Here is a 17022-nt window from a genome sequence, read left to right as displayed (position 1 = left end):
CCTTTTCCAGACCCCCAGAGTGCAGAGAAGAGATGCACAGTGCAGTGCAGAGAGCATCATAGAATTCCTCAAATGCAATTAGTGGTGGCTGGATGTGTCAGATAGGAAGCTGCACTTCCAGCCAATCAAGGTCTGCAGCATAGTGACTGCGTATGCATGAGTTTCATTAACATAATCCATGTATGGTTGTTCCAGGGTGGCAACTGGGTGGGGTTCTGGGTGTGTTAACATATGCATATTTACAAGACGTCTATGATTTATAAATGTAAATTGCATAGAAATGTGCATATGCCGGGTTTTATACATTTTTTTTTTTTTTTTACGAATACACAATGTTTTTCAAATGAGGCACTTGGGCTGAATACACTCACATTCCCACCTCATTCAAATTAGTCTAAGATTAGTCTGAGATTTGTAAAATTGATTCAACTGTAAAATGGTTCCTTGACAATAATCATCTGACATTAGATTCTTAACTTTGGTTGACTGTGGCCAATCTTTTGTGAGTGTAGTGGTGGGTTGCCTTTGAAGTCTGAAACATTTACATATATCTATTTACCTAACATTTGGGAAAAGTGGAACTGCAGATGTTCTAATAGATGTAGGTTTTTGAAGCAGTTCTTGCATTAATGGGGTTGTTTAATTTATGAAATTTTCATTGAATTTATTAGAATGAGGTATGAATAGTTATATTAGTGTCAATTTAAATGTTAATTGAGTTGCGCTTGAACAGTGTTACATGTATTATTAATGCCTACTTCATGTCATTTAGTACAAATAGCATAAGCTATGTATGAAGTATATATTTTACTGTAAAAGTTACTTCTATTTTTAAAGGAAATTTTACATCATGTATCACTTCTTTTACTAAATATAATTAATGTGTCCATTAATTCAGTAAGTTAATTAGCTGGACTTAGTCTTCATATATACAATAACTAAAAATCCATCCAATAAAGTTTTTCTTTAAATAATTTAAGCTCGCCTTAATGAAGCCCTTGTGGCTCTATGGCTTTGTTTCTATCAAAATTTCAACTTCCATTAAAACTTTTTACAACCAATTACAAAGTAACAGAAATAATGTAGAAAAATATAGTACAAGAATTCTACTTGTTCATTGTCATGTGAATTACCACAACCATTATTTATCTTTTGTTTTTGATTCAACATGTTTAGCTTTTGTGTTTCTCTTTCTTAATTATTTACTACTACTTTTCTTGCTCTGTTATTTTGAATTGGAAATTGATGTGTATCTAAATGTACAAGAAAATATGTTAAAATTGGAGAGAATTTCATTGTTTGTTCATGCCCTTTTCAGTAACAGTTTTATCTGGAGTAGTATCGAGGTATATTTGTTCCATGTTTCTACCTGTAGTTTAGTAACTGATTTTTGTTTGTTTAACTTGTTTTATATATTGAAGCCTTCCGTTCTCAAATGAATATTGTGAAGCAAATGATAACATATTGGTGTTTATGAAATATTTATGTAGTAAGAATTATTCAATAAGTGAAACTGAGTTCAAATATTAACATCAGTTATGATGTACACTAATCTGTCAGAAAGTAATGTCGGTGCTTTGTTTTGCAGATTCTTTTTTTAAATTTGGTATGCTGCTCTTTGATTAAACTGGAGGGACCCCCAACAGAGGACTGGGACAAATATACAGGTGTATGGTCTGAACTGAACAAACTTGCAACAGAAATTGCAGAGAAAGATCCAGAGTTTATTCTTAAGGTACTTTTGATAATGTATGGGGAGAAATGTTTTATATTTTAAATCTTTATATTGGTGTTAAATGATAAGATTTGTAAAAATGTTAACTTTCCTTATGCATGACCGCTGTCAGCAACAGACAGCTTCTTCACAGCGCTTTAGCTGGCTAATAGACTGCTACACACTGCTTGGCACCATAAAATAAAATGGGACTTCCACCTGCAGCTACAGTCAATTCAGTATGTGAGTAATTCGCCATACTAGTGTTTAGATCTGACAGTGCCGTGCTGATGGTGTATACGCCCAAAAAGAAGAAGCCTTTGCTTTCAGTCTGTAAAGGTGTAAATTTTGAGCGCATACACCGTCAGCATGGTGCTGTCAGATCTAAGCAGTCTATTAGCTGGAGAATGTACGTTGAAGAAGCTGTCTGTTGCTATGGTCCTGCCTTTGTCCAATCAGATAGTGGTCACGGGGCATCGTATCTTTGATCGATGGTACAACAAGCGGTTCTGAGCAGACATCAGCCACAGCACTGCTCTTGTGAAAAGAATGGAGATAAATACCATCAACTCAAAGAGGGAGAGGCAAGTTCGTTATATCATGTGAACGTCACTGAGAGAATAAAACTGAATAATAAAAAAACAAGCACTAACTTTTACAAATAGCCAAAATTTACACTGGGTGTTACAGACTCAAATTAAATATATGTTTTTATTATATTGTAGAAATAATGATAATAATAATAGCAGCAGCTCACTACTCAAAACCTCGGAATGCCCGGTCTCAATTGCGGGACCTTTGGGTTATAAGGCAGCAGTTCTTACTTCTGCACCATTCAAAGATATGTGTAAATTCCCTGTCGATTGACATTTGAGCTGGAGTTTTTAACTCATTGACAGCCACATGTGAATTGAATGCTTTTTTTTTCTTTGGTTATATTCTTGAATAAAGTGCATGTGCTTATTTGATATTTAGACTAAAGTCTTCACACATTATATACTTCTTGTCATTATTAGTATAACATGGAAAAATTTCTGCTTTAGGTATGTGTTCAGCTTTTCTTGCATTTCTTTTTATCCTACACTTACTCAGATCTTTGTAGACACGGAACACACGAAATACATGTATTCCAAATAACAATATTATTAACTGTATTATTTACCCTATACAACTCCAGGCATATCACATGCAGATAAGGAGCCCTGGCTTGAGCTGGGAGAACTTTTTGTCCCTTAGCTGAGCTCCGTCAAGGTGGGGGATGGGACAGCAGGCTGCTTGCTGCTTGTGCTGATTGATGCATTTACAAAACAGAAGACCCTGATGGCAAAGGTGTGAAGAGATTTAAGGTGGGGAGGGATTACGAGTTTTTTCATAGGTTTCAGGAATTCTCGTGTTAAATTTTTGATTTGATTAATTAGAGATATTTCACATTATGCTTTGAAGCATTTGATTTAGTTGGCTTTGGAAAGGTAAGGGCTAATTTCCAGAAGATATTTTAAAAATCAATTTATTTAACACTCTTTCATCCCAACAAGCTTTCAGGAGCTAAATATAAGCCTTTTGCCTTTCAATAACATTAGGACAGATTTGTGAGGTTACTTTGATGTGCAATTAGTGGAATTTTTATTTGCCCATCTCTTGCCAGCTTTTACTGCTTACCTCTGCTTTAACTAGTAGCTTTGATTCTAGTTTACCCGACCATGTGACTGTATATGCTTATTTGACTAAAATTTATTTCAAATCAATGGATAAACTTTGTAAGGTGCCCAAACATAATTTATGGTATAAGGCCCAGGTAATCAACTTATGTTATCAGGCTCCCTATTTGTACTTCTGTGGATGCAGCCACTGTAATTAGTACCCGTGAAGTGCTAATATGGAACAGCTGAACTGATCAAGCAATGGCAGATCTATAGCCACACACACCAATCTGGAGCCTGAGCAGATTCATTTTAATTAAAAAAACTTGCATATTGTCATGGCTCCCTTACTCACTTCACCACATTTCCCCTCTTATAAGCCAGTAGTTGCATGGGTGCATCTGGTGTCCAGGGTCCATGATATTGCCCACAAGCACCTGCAGAAAAAATTCAAAATCGCCATTGAAAACTCTACACTGAAAACAAACCCAAGCCCCTATTAAAAGAATATGAAACTTTGAAACAATCACAGTTAAAACAGTAAATAAATAAATAGTCCTTTAAATGTTCAGCATTCAAAAAAAGTTCTTCCGGCTAGGGTGTATGAACTCTTCTTGAGCAGGGCACCAAATCCTCTTGCTGCTCTCTGCTTTTATCTTGGTTCCTCACTGCCACCAGTTCATTCCATTGCTACCATCAGATGTAATCCCTGGGTTGTCTGTAGTTGGCGTGCTCGTCCTTAAACCCCAGGACATCGATAGTCATAAACCGAGATAGACTTGGGTGGTTGAGGACACATGACAGCAAGAGTTGGTGCAAAACTGCATTATCCTAATTTATTTAGACAAGCTGGGTCTAAAAATAAAGTGGGGTGCAGTACTATTTTTTAATAAATAGATAATATAATCAAACACAGTGATGCCTCAGCGGGAGAAAAAACAGCCCATAAGTAGTCCATGGTATTGGGTTATAGTCAGATAGAACTCAAGGTCTGACAGTTTTTAACTTCTACCAGCTCTGCACTTCTTTCTGCCTCTTGCAGCTGGGATGATACAGCGACAGCTACAGTCACTTTCTCCGGCTCTTGTCCAAACTACCTCAGTCTATACCTGTTGGAGTGCTAGGAGCTGGATGCCGATTATCCTACCACCTATACATTGTCTGCCAGGACTCCTGGAGCCATCAATTGTTCCCCACTCCTTTTCTGTACTGAGCAGGAGCAACCTGCCCCTGGAGTGCTGCTCCTCTCGCTCCCTCATGTAGACACTGACCACTGTGCCTTCCTTCCACCACACTGGCTCAACCTCTAGAGTCCCTCTTTCATCTTTTTCTTTGGATCCCCTTCTAACCTACTTAGCTTCCTTTTATGCTTCATGGCTGCAAGCACCTTAATTATGACTTGCAGAGAGCTGATGTGGAAACTGATTGCATCTATGACAATAGTTCTGTTAAAATCTTCATTCTGTAGTTTAGGCCGTTTACAAGGAGGAGGTCAGTTGGAAAGGTGGGATGACAAAGTGCAGAGTAACAATCATGGCTGGAACTTTTCAAGATATATAATTTTATTTTGACTAGGTGATGTTTGAATTGTAGAGTTATATAAACCTTGTCAAATTAAAATTAGAATTAGGGGTAGCAGGATGGTCCAGTGGCTAGTGCTGCTCTCTCCCAGATACAGTGTTTTAAAAGTGTTTGAATTCTACACCTGTTGATTTTTGCATATTCTCTGTGAACAGGAAAACAGCTTGGCTCTTTTAAAATAAAGACTTTGGGGTACAGTACAATTCAATAATATTTAGAACTAATTACAAATAATCCTTAAGTGCTATCAGTTTGGACAAACTAATTCTGTGTTTTCTTGTATGAATTCAAATTAATTAAATATGATGCTTGTTGTGACACTCACCTGCACATAGTTTTCTCTTTGAATACACTCTGCTGATTTAACAGTATGTTTTTTTATTTTATTTATTTATCTATTTATTTAACTTTTCAGACTGCAGTTTATACAAGGCAAGAATTGAACATTCGTTTGACTGCCAATTTCCTGAGTGCGATTGCAGCCAAGCTTCCTTCTACACGTCCACATGTGCGCAGATACTTCAAAGCTGCAGTGCATCTTCCATCAGACTGGTTAGAAGTTGCAAGGCTGTATAACACAGTATGTACTTTTTTTCTTCTGTAAAAGTGTCACAAAGATTCTTATTTTTAAACAAATTGTGCTGTTAATATAATACTGAGTTCAATTAAAAACAAACATGTTGTAGTAAACAGGTGATGGTGCTGCTGGTTTAACGTGTTACATTGCTCATTAGTATCTAAAAGATAATTTCAGTTGCTAAATAGATACTGATAATTTTGCTCAACATGCTGTGTCAGAACAATAAAGAGAGTAAAATGAGTGTTGTGGTCCCGATGGATTCCCTGTTTCATTGAGGCTTTCTGAAGGACAAAAAGAATTGCACAAACATGAGAGACATGGGTTTGGCCTTACATCAAGAGCAAATAAAAGCTTCAGAAGAATTGAACTGCATCCTGCTGTGAAACTGATTCAGGAGTGAATACTGACTTCCCATGGTAGGGTTGTTCTATTAATATTGTGGCAGGTCAGGAAGGGGCAGAGCTTCTGGTGACAAAACAGAACTACCCTTATCATTCTTTCAGGTATTTTTTTCCTTTTTAATTCCAAAAAGCAAAAAGAAAATTGGTTAGTAACGATGTCAAACCTTTATTTTTCCCCATACTTCCCTCATGTCCAATACCTGTAAGACATTCCCTTTATGTTTGGCAGTAACCCTAATTGTGGTGTTTTTTTTTCAAAGATTTTTTGTTATTCTTTGTTGTTATAAGGCTTCTAGCAGTTATACTTCAAAGTCTACATGACCTACCCAGGGGTGGGTATTTCCATTATTAATTTAACTTAAGGTTATATATGGTACATGAGATAATTTGTGTTATATAGGGAAATCAAGGTGATGCGTCACCTACTGTGGTTCTGTCACAGTTTTACAATGAGTCTCATCTTTTTTCAAGAGAACACTGAAGCATACACAGTTCCTGTGAATATTAGAATTTCAGTTAGATTCATTTGGCCTAGGAGTGAATATGCCAACTCAGTGAATTTTGCTTCTTCTTTGTCTGTTTGTGTATATTTCCCCTGAGGATTATAATTGCTTCACACATCTGTGGTTTAAGCCCACTGCTTTCTAAATATTCTCAATTTGTTAGTTTATAAGAAAGCTGTTCGGCTCCAGCTTCTCAATCTCAATCTGTTTAAACAACATTAAACTATATATCCATATATATTATATTTCTGATTTAGTGTGACTAGTGTTATAGTTAGCACTGTGGTGAATGCTGCTTCAATACAGGTTCAGAGGATTATGAGAAAAGCCTGGTATCTTACTATTTGTGTTGAGTATTCACTTTCTTCCCATTTCCTAGTGGATTTTTCTCTGCTGGTGTGGTTTTCTTACCTTACCCTAAAGATTTATGTGCTATGTGACAACTTTAAATTGCCCTAAGGTGAATGTGTGTACTGTGATGGAATGATGACCCTTCCAGGGTCTCTTTCTGCTTTTCACCTAATAAATACTACTAGATATACTTTGGTTCCTACATTTGGAATAATTAGCTTAAAAAATAATGAATGATTTCATAATTTTATATTGAACTGTTTACTTTTAATCTCATACAAAAACTGAAGAACAATAAAACATAGTCTACAAAAACAAATAATTCTTATTTGTTTATGAAGACAGTCTTATACAGATGTTGGTTACTCTCATTTGTACTGTCAGTCCAAACTTCCAATTGCATGGTAACGCCTACAGTCATGCTATTCTCCAGCCATGTCCTCACTAGTTGTGAGTGGCAAGTAGGTTTGTGTCTTTCACATTGTGCATTCTACCTGAAGTAGCATTATCACATGACTGAAGTAAATGTTTTTTTGCTTTGTTTGTTTTTCTTTATTTATAAATTAAGTCATCTTAAAATAAGCCATTTTAAAACAAACTCCACTTAAAACAGTGTTGAAATAAAACAGAATGGTCATCCTGTTCTGTTTGATATAACTACCAAATACAAAATGAATTTGTTAAGGTAAGTAGTCTTCCTTTTTTAATTTGCATCTACAAACAACTCTTGATTTTATATTTAGATTATATTGATTTGTAATAGTACCACTGAATTTGTTTTTTTCTTTTTTTAGTGTTTTGGATCATGTATGCCATCTTGTCTGAAGAAAGCATTGACTGAAAAATTTAAAGAATTCAATGAGTTTCAGCTGGCAAAATACAACACAAGAAAACAGCGATGCAAACACAAGGGGACCCATAAGAGTACTAAAGAAAAGGTAGCACTGAAATATTTTGCTGATTGTTTGTTTTACAAAATTTTAAATATAGATAATATACAGTACTATACTGTATGTGCAATGTAGGGAAACTGACCTGCAATAATTAAACTAAATGTTTTACTACTTTTTATTAGGATTTTGTTTTTTTTTTTCTGAAAGCTATACAAAGAAATAGTTAACCTCAGCTGAAAATGTGTGCATGTTGGGCCGTGGCTGGGTTTTCAAGTGGATTACGTTTTAATGTAGTCTGCTTATTTCATGTCCATGTTTGAATTTTCTCTCCAGTTTGGTTTTCTAACAAAAAATAAATGCATTATAATGGACTGGTAATTTTGCATTGCATAGTGTAAATGAATGTAAATGTACAGTATACACAATTAAGGCCTGAAGTGGGTTCATGAGGTGACTAATTGTGGTTTTGCCTACCCATTGAAAATAGAAAGCAGGCTTTGAAAACATGAATGTACTGATTTTTTTTTTTCTGAATTTATGACAGTGCCAAGTGTTGTAGCATTTAGGGGCCTCATGTATAATGACTTCAATGGAATTCACACTAAAAAATGGCATATAGACAAAACTAGAAATGCGCATATGCACAAAAAATTCAGATATACAAAATGTTGTGTAAGCAAAGTTCTACTCACTTTCCCTTTATAAATCCCTATCAACATGAGTTTTAACACACATGCACGCGCCTAAAGCTCCATCCCGACTCCTCCCAGAATTTCACCTATTTGAATATGCAAATCAAAATAAATAACCCATTGTGTTCATCCATCCATCCATTATCCAACCCGCTACAGGGCAACGGGGGGTCCGCCAGAGCCAATCCCAGCCAACACAGGGTGCAAGGCAGGAAACAAACCCTGTTGTTAAACGACAATGGCAAAAGCATGTGTAAAAAAGAACTTCAACGAATGGGAAATGGAGGTCCTGCTCAGTGAAGTGGAGGCAAAGAAAAACTATTTGGGGACTTAAGCAGTGGTATAAGCAACAAAAAGAAATTGGAGTGGCACAGCGTGTCAAAGACACTCAAGAGTTGAAGTTCAGAAAGTCACACAGTGCCTGAATTAAAAAAGAAGCGGTCAGATATCAAAGTCGACGTGAAAAGATGAGTCGCACCCCATTGTCTGAGTGTCATATGGAAGCGTATTAGGGCCACAAAGAAGAAAAAAAAATAGGAGCGCAGTGAAGAAGAAAAGGTATATGTTGAGATTAAAGTCCAAATGTCGACTGTAATCTCAAAATATCAACTTTAATCTTGTAGTTTATTTTGTCCTTAAAGTAGAACGTTCTTAAACTTTATCTTAAAGTCAATGTTTAATTTACTAGAGGTTTCTCAGCCAAGCTTTACTCCAGTATACAAGCTGTGCTAGAAGCCATTAACTGACTAATGACATATTACATTCAGTTTCTATGTGGTGTTTTTCGTATATATGTGTTTTTGCCAACATAAAAAGGAAATTTACATCAGTATCTGGTGTTTCTAATGAAATCAGAGTACTTAAATGAACTAATTTTGCATTAAGGACACCTAGTAAGAATTATGCTGCTTTTGTTAACCACAAACAGTTACATTCCATTAACACATAAGTCATCTGCAATGTCAAGATGACATAGACAAATATTGTTGCTCAATGGCCTGGGTTAACACACGATTCATTTATTTTGAGGAAACTCAGTCGTGGAATCAACCTAATCTCTCTTCTCTGGACTTTTTCTGCCACTGCTACGTCTTTTTTTGTAGCCTACAGATGAAAGTTGCACATAGTTGTGGCCACATCAGTGTGTTATAAAGCTTGCGCTTAACCTCCTTTGACCTGTACTCAACACATTGTGTTTTATGTAACCGAATATTCTGTTACCCTTTTTAATGTCTGCTGAACACTGTCTGGAAGTTGATAGTGAGGAGTGCACTACAACTTTTAAATCCTTCTCATAAGGTGTACTTTCAATTTTCAGCCCTTTAATTATGTGTAATGCTTTACAAATACATTAAATTTAATCTTCCACAAATCTGCCCAAACCTGTATGCTCTCCAAGTCCCTCTGTAATGATTTAGTTGATTCTAGGTTATCTGCCAGTCCACCTAGCTTGGTATCAGCTGCAAACGTAACCACCTTGTTATTTATATTCCTATTCAAATAATTTTTATATATGAAAAATAGCAGCGGCCCTACCACTGACAGCTGAATGACACGACTGTTAACATCACACAGTTCTGATGACGTTTTACGCGTCGTAACCCTCTACTTAATGTGTTTTAGCCAAGTCTACACCCTGAACTTCCACTTCTTTTACTTTGATCCCCAACCTCTTATATGATACCTTATTAAATTCTTCCTGAAAGTAAAGATAAATAATATGATATCAGGAAGGGGAAGCAGTGCAGTGTCAACACTGTATATGGTGGGGATGGTGTGCTGCTGACCTCGACTCGGACGTTGTGGGTCGGTGGGGGGAGTACTTCGAAGACCTCCTCAATTCCACTAACATACCTTCCAATGAGGAAGCAGAGCCTGGGGACTCTGAGGTGGGCTCTCCCATCTCTGGGACTGAAGTCACCGAGGTGGTCAAAAAACTCCTTGGTGGCAGGGCCCCGGGGGTGGATGAGATACGCCCGGAGTTCCTTAAGGCTCTGGATGTTGTAGGACTGTCTTGGTTGACACGTCTCTGCAACATCGCATGGACATCGGGGACAGTGCCTCTGGATTGGCAGACCGGAGCCTTTAAAAAGGGGGACCGGAGGGTGTGTTCCAACTATAGAGGGATCACACCTCAGCCTCCCTGAAAAAGTCTATTCGGGGGTTCTGGAGAGGAGGGTCCGTCGGATAGTCGAACCTCGGATCCAGGAGGAACAGTGTGGTTTTCGTCCGGGTCGCGGAACAGTGGACCAGCTCTACACCCTTAGCAGGATCCTGGAGGGTGCATGGGAGTTTGCCCAACCAGTCTACATGTGCTTTGTGGACTTGGAAAAGGCGTTCGACCATGTCCCTCGGGGAATCCTGTGGGCGGTGCTCCGGGAGTATGGGGTACCGGACCCCCTGATAAGAGCTGTTTGGTCCCTGTACAACCAGTGTCAGAGCTTGGTCCGCATTGCCGGCAGTAAGTCGAGCCCGTTTCCAGTGGACTCCGCCAGGGCTGCCCTTTGTCACCGATTCTGTTCATAACTTTTATGGACAGAATTTCTAGCGCAGCCAGGGTGTTGAAGGGTCCGGTTTGGTGGACTCAGGATTGGGTCACTGCTTTTGCAGATAATGTTGTCCTGTTTGCTTCATCAGGCCGTGATCTTCAGCTCTCTCTGGAGCGGTTCGCAGCTGAGTGTGAAGCGGCTGGGATGAGAATCAGCACCTACAAATCCGAGACCATGGTCCTCAGCCGGAAAAGGGTGGAGTGCCCTCTCAGGGTTGGGGGGGAGATCCTGCCCCAAATGGAGGAGTTTAAGTATCTCGGGGTCTTGTTCACGAGTGAGGGAAGAATGGATCGTGAGATTGACAGGCGGATCGGTGCAGCATCCACAGTGATGTGGGCTCTGCATCGGTCTGTCGTGGTGAAAAAAGAGCTGAGCCGTAAGGCAAAGCTCTCAATTTACCAGTCGATCTACGCTCCTACCCTCACCTATGGTCATGAGCTATGGGTAGTGACCGAAAGAATGAGATCGCGAATACAAGCGGCTGAAATGAGTTTCCTTCGCAGGGTGTCTGGGCTTTCCCTTCAATCAATCAATCAATCAACATTTATTTATATAGCACATATTCATACAAAAAAATGTAGCTCAAAGTGCTTTACAAAATGAATAGAAAAATAGAAGACACAATAAAAAATAAACATAAGTCAACATTAATTAACATAGAATAAGAGTAAGGTCCATGGCCAGGGTGGACAGAAAAACAAAAAACTCCAAAGGCTGGAGAAAAAATAAAATCTGTAGAGGTTCCAGACCAAGAGACTGCCCAGTCCCCTCTGGGCAATCTACCTAACATAAGTCAAACAGTCCTCTTTGTATTTAGGGTTTTCATGGAAGGACCTGATGATGATGGTCACGTAGACTTCTGGCTTTCAGTCCATCAATGTTGGTGCATCATGATGCTTTGAGTAGGTGGTGGCGCGGGCCGCCACCACAAAGAAACCGGAAAAAGAAACAGAAGAGAGAGTAGGGGTCAGTATGGATTTTGGAGCCACTGTGAATAGTTATTATGAAGAATTGAACATACAGAGTATCAGTATTAAGTTAAAGTGAAGTTATAAAAGGCCATGTTAAAGTAATGTGTTTTCAGCAGTGTTTTAAAGTGCTCTACTGTATTTGCCTGGCGAATTCCTATTGGCAGGCTATTCCAGATTTTAGGTGCATAACAGCAGAAGGCCGCCTCACCACTTCTTTTAAGTTTAGCTTTTGGAATTATAAGGAGACACTCATTTGAAGATCTAAGGTTACGATTTGGAATATAACGTGTCAGGCATTCCGATATATAAGATGGAGCGAGATTATTTAAGGCTTTATAAACCATAAGCAGTATTTTAAAGTCAATCCTGAATGACACAGGCAACCAGTGTAGTGACATCAAAACTGGAGAAATGTGTTCGGATTTTCTTTTCCCAGTTAGGATTCTAGCAGCTGCATTCTGCACTCGTTGCAAATGATTTATGTCTTTTTGGGTAGTCCTGAGAGGAGTGCGTTACAGTAATCTAGTCTACTGAAAACAAAAGCGTGAATTAATTTCTCAGCATCTTTCAATGATATAAGAGGTCTAACTTTAGCTATGTTTCTTAAGTGAAAAAATGCTGTCCTAGTGGTCTGATGAATATGCATTTAAAATTCAGATTACAGTCAACGGTTACCCCTAAATTTTTACTTCCGCCTTAACTTTAATCCTAGTGCATCAAGTTTATTTCTGATAACCTCACTGAATCCATTATTGCCAATTACTAAAATTTCAGTTTTCTTTATTTAGTTTGAGAAAATTACTATTCATCCATTCAGAAATACCAGTAAGACATTGTGTTAGTGTATCGAAAGAGTCGGAGTCATCAGGTGCTATTGATAAGTACAGCTGTGTGTCATCAGCATAGCTGTGGTAGCTCACGCTTGTAACCTGAGATAATCTGACCTAACGGAAGCATGTAGATTGAGAATAACAGCGACCCAGGATAGAGCCTTGTGGAACACCATATCGGATATCATGTGTCTTTGAGATTTGATTACCACAACTCACAAAGAATTTTCTCCTGCCAGGTAGGATTCAAACCAATTTAAGACACTGCCAGAGAGGCCCACCCATTGACTAAGGCGATTTCTAAGAATATTGTGATCAATGGTGTCAAATGCAGCACTCAGATCTAAGAGGATGAGAACAGATAAATGGCCTCTGTCTGCATTTACCCGCAAGTCATTTACTACTTTAACAAGTGCAGTTTCTGTACTGTGATTTGTTCTGAAGCCTGACTGAAATGTATCAAGAATAGCATGTTTATTGAGGTGGTCATTTAACTGCATAATGACTGCCTTCTCTAGAATTTTACTTAAGAAGGGCAGGTTAGAAATGGGTCTAAAATTTTCAAAGGCAGAGGGGTCAAGATTATTTTTCTTGAGCAGGGGTTTAACTACAGCAGTCTTAAGACAGTCTGGAAAGACCCCCGTATCTAATGACGAATTAACTATGTCCAGAATATTGTCAATTAGCACGCCTGATATTTCTTTGAAAAACCTGGTTGGTATTGGATCAAGGACGCAGGTGGAGGGTTTCAGTTGAGAGATTATACTATGTAATTCAGGTAAATCTATCTTGGTGAAAGCATTTAATTTGTTTATAATGGAGTACCGGGGCTTTGGAGGTTCTGCAGTGTTGGGGAGATATACTATGTTATCTCTAATATCATTAATTTTTTGATTGAAAAATACAGCAATGTTCTCACAGGTTTCACTGGAAGTATTCTGGGGGCATTCCTTTGTGTTACCTGGGTTTAACAGACGATCAATTGTAGAAAATAAGACTCTGGGATTACTAGCATTGTTATTTATAATATTAGAGAAATAGCAGCGCCTCTCAAGACGGACAGTGTTATTGTTATTAAGGATAGGGTGAGGAGCTCAGTCATCCGGGAGGGGCTCAGAGTAGAGCCGCTGCTCCTCCGCATCGAAAGGAGTCAGATGAGGTGGCTCGGGCATCTGATCAGGATGCCTCCTGGACGCCTCCCTGGTGAGGTGTTCTGGGCGCATCCAACAGGGAGGAGACCCCGGGGAAGACCCAGGACACGCTGGAGAGACTATGTCTCCCGGCTGGCCTGGGAACGCCTTTGGGGTTCTCCCGAAGAGCTGGAAGAAGTGGCGGGAGAGGGAAGTCTGGGCTTCTACTTAAGCTGCTACCCCCGCGACCCGACCTTGGATAAGCGGAAGAGGATGGATGGATGGATGGATCATTTTGATTGTATCTTGTTTTTTTGCTTCTTTATAGAATTCCAGCATGTTAGTAAAACGGGACCTCCCTTGTCTGAACCCAGGCTGTCTGTTTTATTCTTGCAATATGTTGCTGAATCTTTTCCTTAATAATTCTTTCCAGTAATTTACTTGTGATACATGTTAAGCTTGTTTACCTATAATTACTTGGATCTGCTCAATCACCCTTTTTATATTATGGGATAATATTTGCCATTTTCCAGTCCTTTGGAATCTCCCCAGTGTGCAGTGCTTTCATAAAAATATGTGTCAAGGGTTTATATATGTACTCACTAACCTCCAAAAGCACTTCACGATAAATTTTATCTGGTCTTGGTGATTTGTTTGATTTCAGTCTATTTTCTCTAAGAGGTACTTCCACCTGTACAATTTCCAAATCACTCAGTGCCTCCTTTGTAGTCCCTGTTAAGACTTCAGAAAAAATGTAAGTTTATAGCATTTCCTATTTCACTGTCTGTGTATTTTAATTCCCCTTTAATATTCCCAATATACTTCATCTCCTAGACCAGGAGTTCCCAAACTTTTTTTGCCGCAGACCCCTTTACCAAAAACTTTTAAAACCATCGACCCCCTAGTCACATGCAACGGTCCACACTTGCTTTGATAAGTTCGTTAAGACAATGCACAGACATGTTTATGCTACATGTATTTTCATGCATTCTTACGTGCGACTCTTTTAATGACACATTTTACCTTTTCGTTCACAAGTTTGGTATGTAATGTGTTTTTATCAAAAAAGTGTTTTTTTTTTTATATTATTTTGCTTCATAATTAGGTACCTATTGGAATCATAGATATTTTGAAGTAACAAACAAATAGCAGTAGTAAGGGGGTCTATTTTTGCTGTCGTCGACCCCCAAATATTTTTATTGAAACTATCGACCCCTAGAAAGTTCAAATCGACCCCAGGGGGTCAATATCGACCACTTGTCCTAGACTGTTCTTTTTACTTTTAAAATACTGAAAGTATCTCTTTGGGTCATCTGTTACTATATATGCAATATTCCCTTCTAACTGCCTTGTAACTTCCCCAATATCCTTCTTAATGGTTGCCCTTCTGCTCTCACATGCCTCACAATAACACATTGGAGTAATCAGTTGTTTTTTCCTTTGCAGCTTCTTTTTCAATTCCTTATTTACCCACTGCAGTTTTTTTTTTTTTTTTTTAAATTTCCAACTAATTCCAAATTTTAGGATGTACCTGCCCTATATTATATGTCTTCTTCTTCTTTCTGCTGCTCCCTTTAGGGGTGGCCACAGCGGATCATCTTGTTCCATATCTACCTGTCCTCTATATCTTGCTCTGTCACACCGATCACCTGAATGTCCTCTCTAAACCACATCCATAAACCTTCTCTAAGGCCTTCCTCTTTTCCTTTTTCCTGGCATACTTAGCATTACGAAAGGGTTCAGAGCCGATCCCTGATTTAATCCCACTTCCATGTTGAATGCATCCGGCACTCCTATCGCTGACCTCACCACTGTCACACTTCCCTCGTACATATCCTGTACAACTTACATACCTCTTTGCCACTCCCTTCTTCCTCATGCATTACCACAATTCCTCTCGAGGCACCCTGTCATATGCTTTCTCCAGGTCCACAAAGATGCAATGCAACTCCTTCTGGCCTTCTCTATACTTCTCCATCAACACTCTCAGAGCAAACATCGCATCTGTTGTGCTGTTTCTTGGCATAAAACCCTACTGCTGCTCACTAATCATCACCTCCCTTCTTAACGTAGCTTCCACTACTCTTTTTCCTATAATTTCATGCTGTGGCTCATCAATTTTATCCCCCTATAGTTACAATAGCTCTGCACATCCCCCTTATTCTTAAAAATCGGTACCAGTGCACCTCATCTCCACTCCTCCGGCATCCTGTCACTTTACAAGATTCCATTAAACAATCTGGTTAAAACCTCCACTGCCATCTCTCCTAAACACCACCATGTTTCCACAGGTATGTCATCTGGACCAATGGCCTTTCCATTCTTCATCCTCTTCATAGCTGTCCTTACTTCGGTTGCTCTTCCAGATTCACTATCTCCACATCTTCCAACCTTTTCTCCCTCTCATTCTGTTCATTCATCAGCCTCTCAAAGTACTCTTTCCATCTTCTCAAAACACCGTCTTCACTTGTAAGTTTACATCTTTATCACACCAACCTGCTGCGCATCTTTTCCACCTTGGTCCCTCTGTCTAGCCAATCGGTACAGGTCCTTTTCTCCCTCCTTAGTGTGCAACCTCTCATACAACTCATCAGATGCCTTTTCTTAAGCCTTCAACACCTCTCTCTTCACCTTGTGCCTAATCTCCTTGTACTTTTGTCTACTTTCTGCATCTCTCTGACTATCCCACTTCTTCTTCACAATCTTCTACCTCTGTATACTCTCCTGTACTTCCCCATATGCACTAGCAACATTCATCATCACACCTCCAATTTCCAGCTTCATAATCATTACTCTTGTCTGACACTCTTTCCATTTCCAAAACACTCTTGACATACTGTTCCTTCAGAATAACCCCTACTCCATTTCTCCTCCCATCCACACCATGATAGAACAATTTGAATCCACCTCCAATCCACCTGGCCCTACTCCCCTTCCATTTAGTCTCTTGCACACAATATATCAACCTTCCTTCTCGCCACCATATCAGCTAACCCTTACCAGTCATGCTGCCAACATTCAGAGTTCCTGCCCTCAGTTCCACTCTCTTTACTTTCCTCTTCTCCTCCTGCCTCCGGACACAATCTCCCCCCTCTTCTTCTCCTTCTTCGGCCAAGAGTAACCCAATTTCCGTCAGCACCCTGTTGGCTAACAGTACTGGTGGGGGTCGTTGTTAACCCGGGACTCG

General features: G+C 39.0%; 1 protein-coding gene across 4 annotated transcripts in view; it reads left to right on the top strand.

Moving 5' to 3' along the window:
- Positions 1–17022, top strand: part of tep1 (telomerase-associated protein 1) — a 156932-nt gene that overhangs the window by 12089 nt on the left and 127821 nt on the right. For all 4 annotated transcript variants that reach the window (XM_039745513.1, XM_039745490.1, XM_039745498.1 and 1 more), the window contains exons 4-6: positions 1589–1735; positions 5351–5515; positions 7565–7708. In XM_039745513.1, coding sequence (XP_039601447.1) covers positions 1589–1735; positions 5351–5515; positions 7565–7708 — 456 coding nt within the window. The remainder of the gene's footprint in view (positions 1–1588; positions 1736–5350; positions 5516–7564; positions 7709–17022) is intronic.

This window comes from Polypterus senegalus, chromosome 1 (genome assembly GCF_016835505.1).
Source record: "Polypterus senegalus isolate Bchr_013 chromosome 1, ASM1683550v1, whole genome shotgun sequence".
Lineage (NCBI taxonomy): Eukaryota > Metazoa > Chordata > Cladistia > Polypteriformes > Polypteridae > Polypterus > Polypterus senegalus.
Note: the sequence above shows the minus strand (reverse complement) of the source record. Positions and strands in the feature narration are given on the sequence as shown.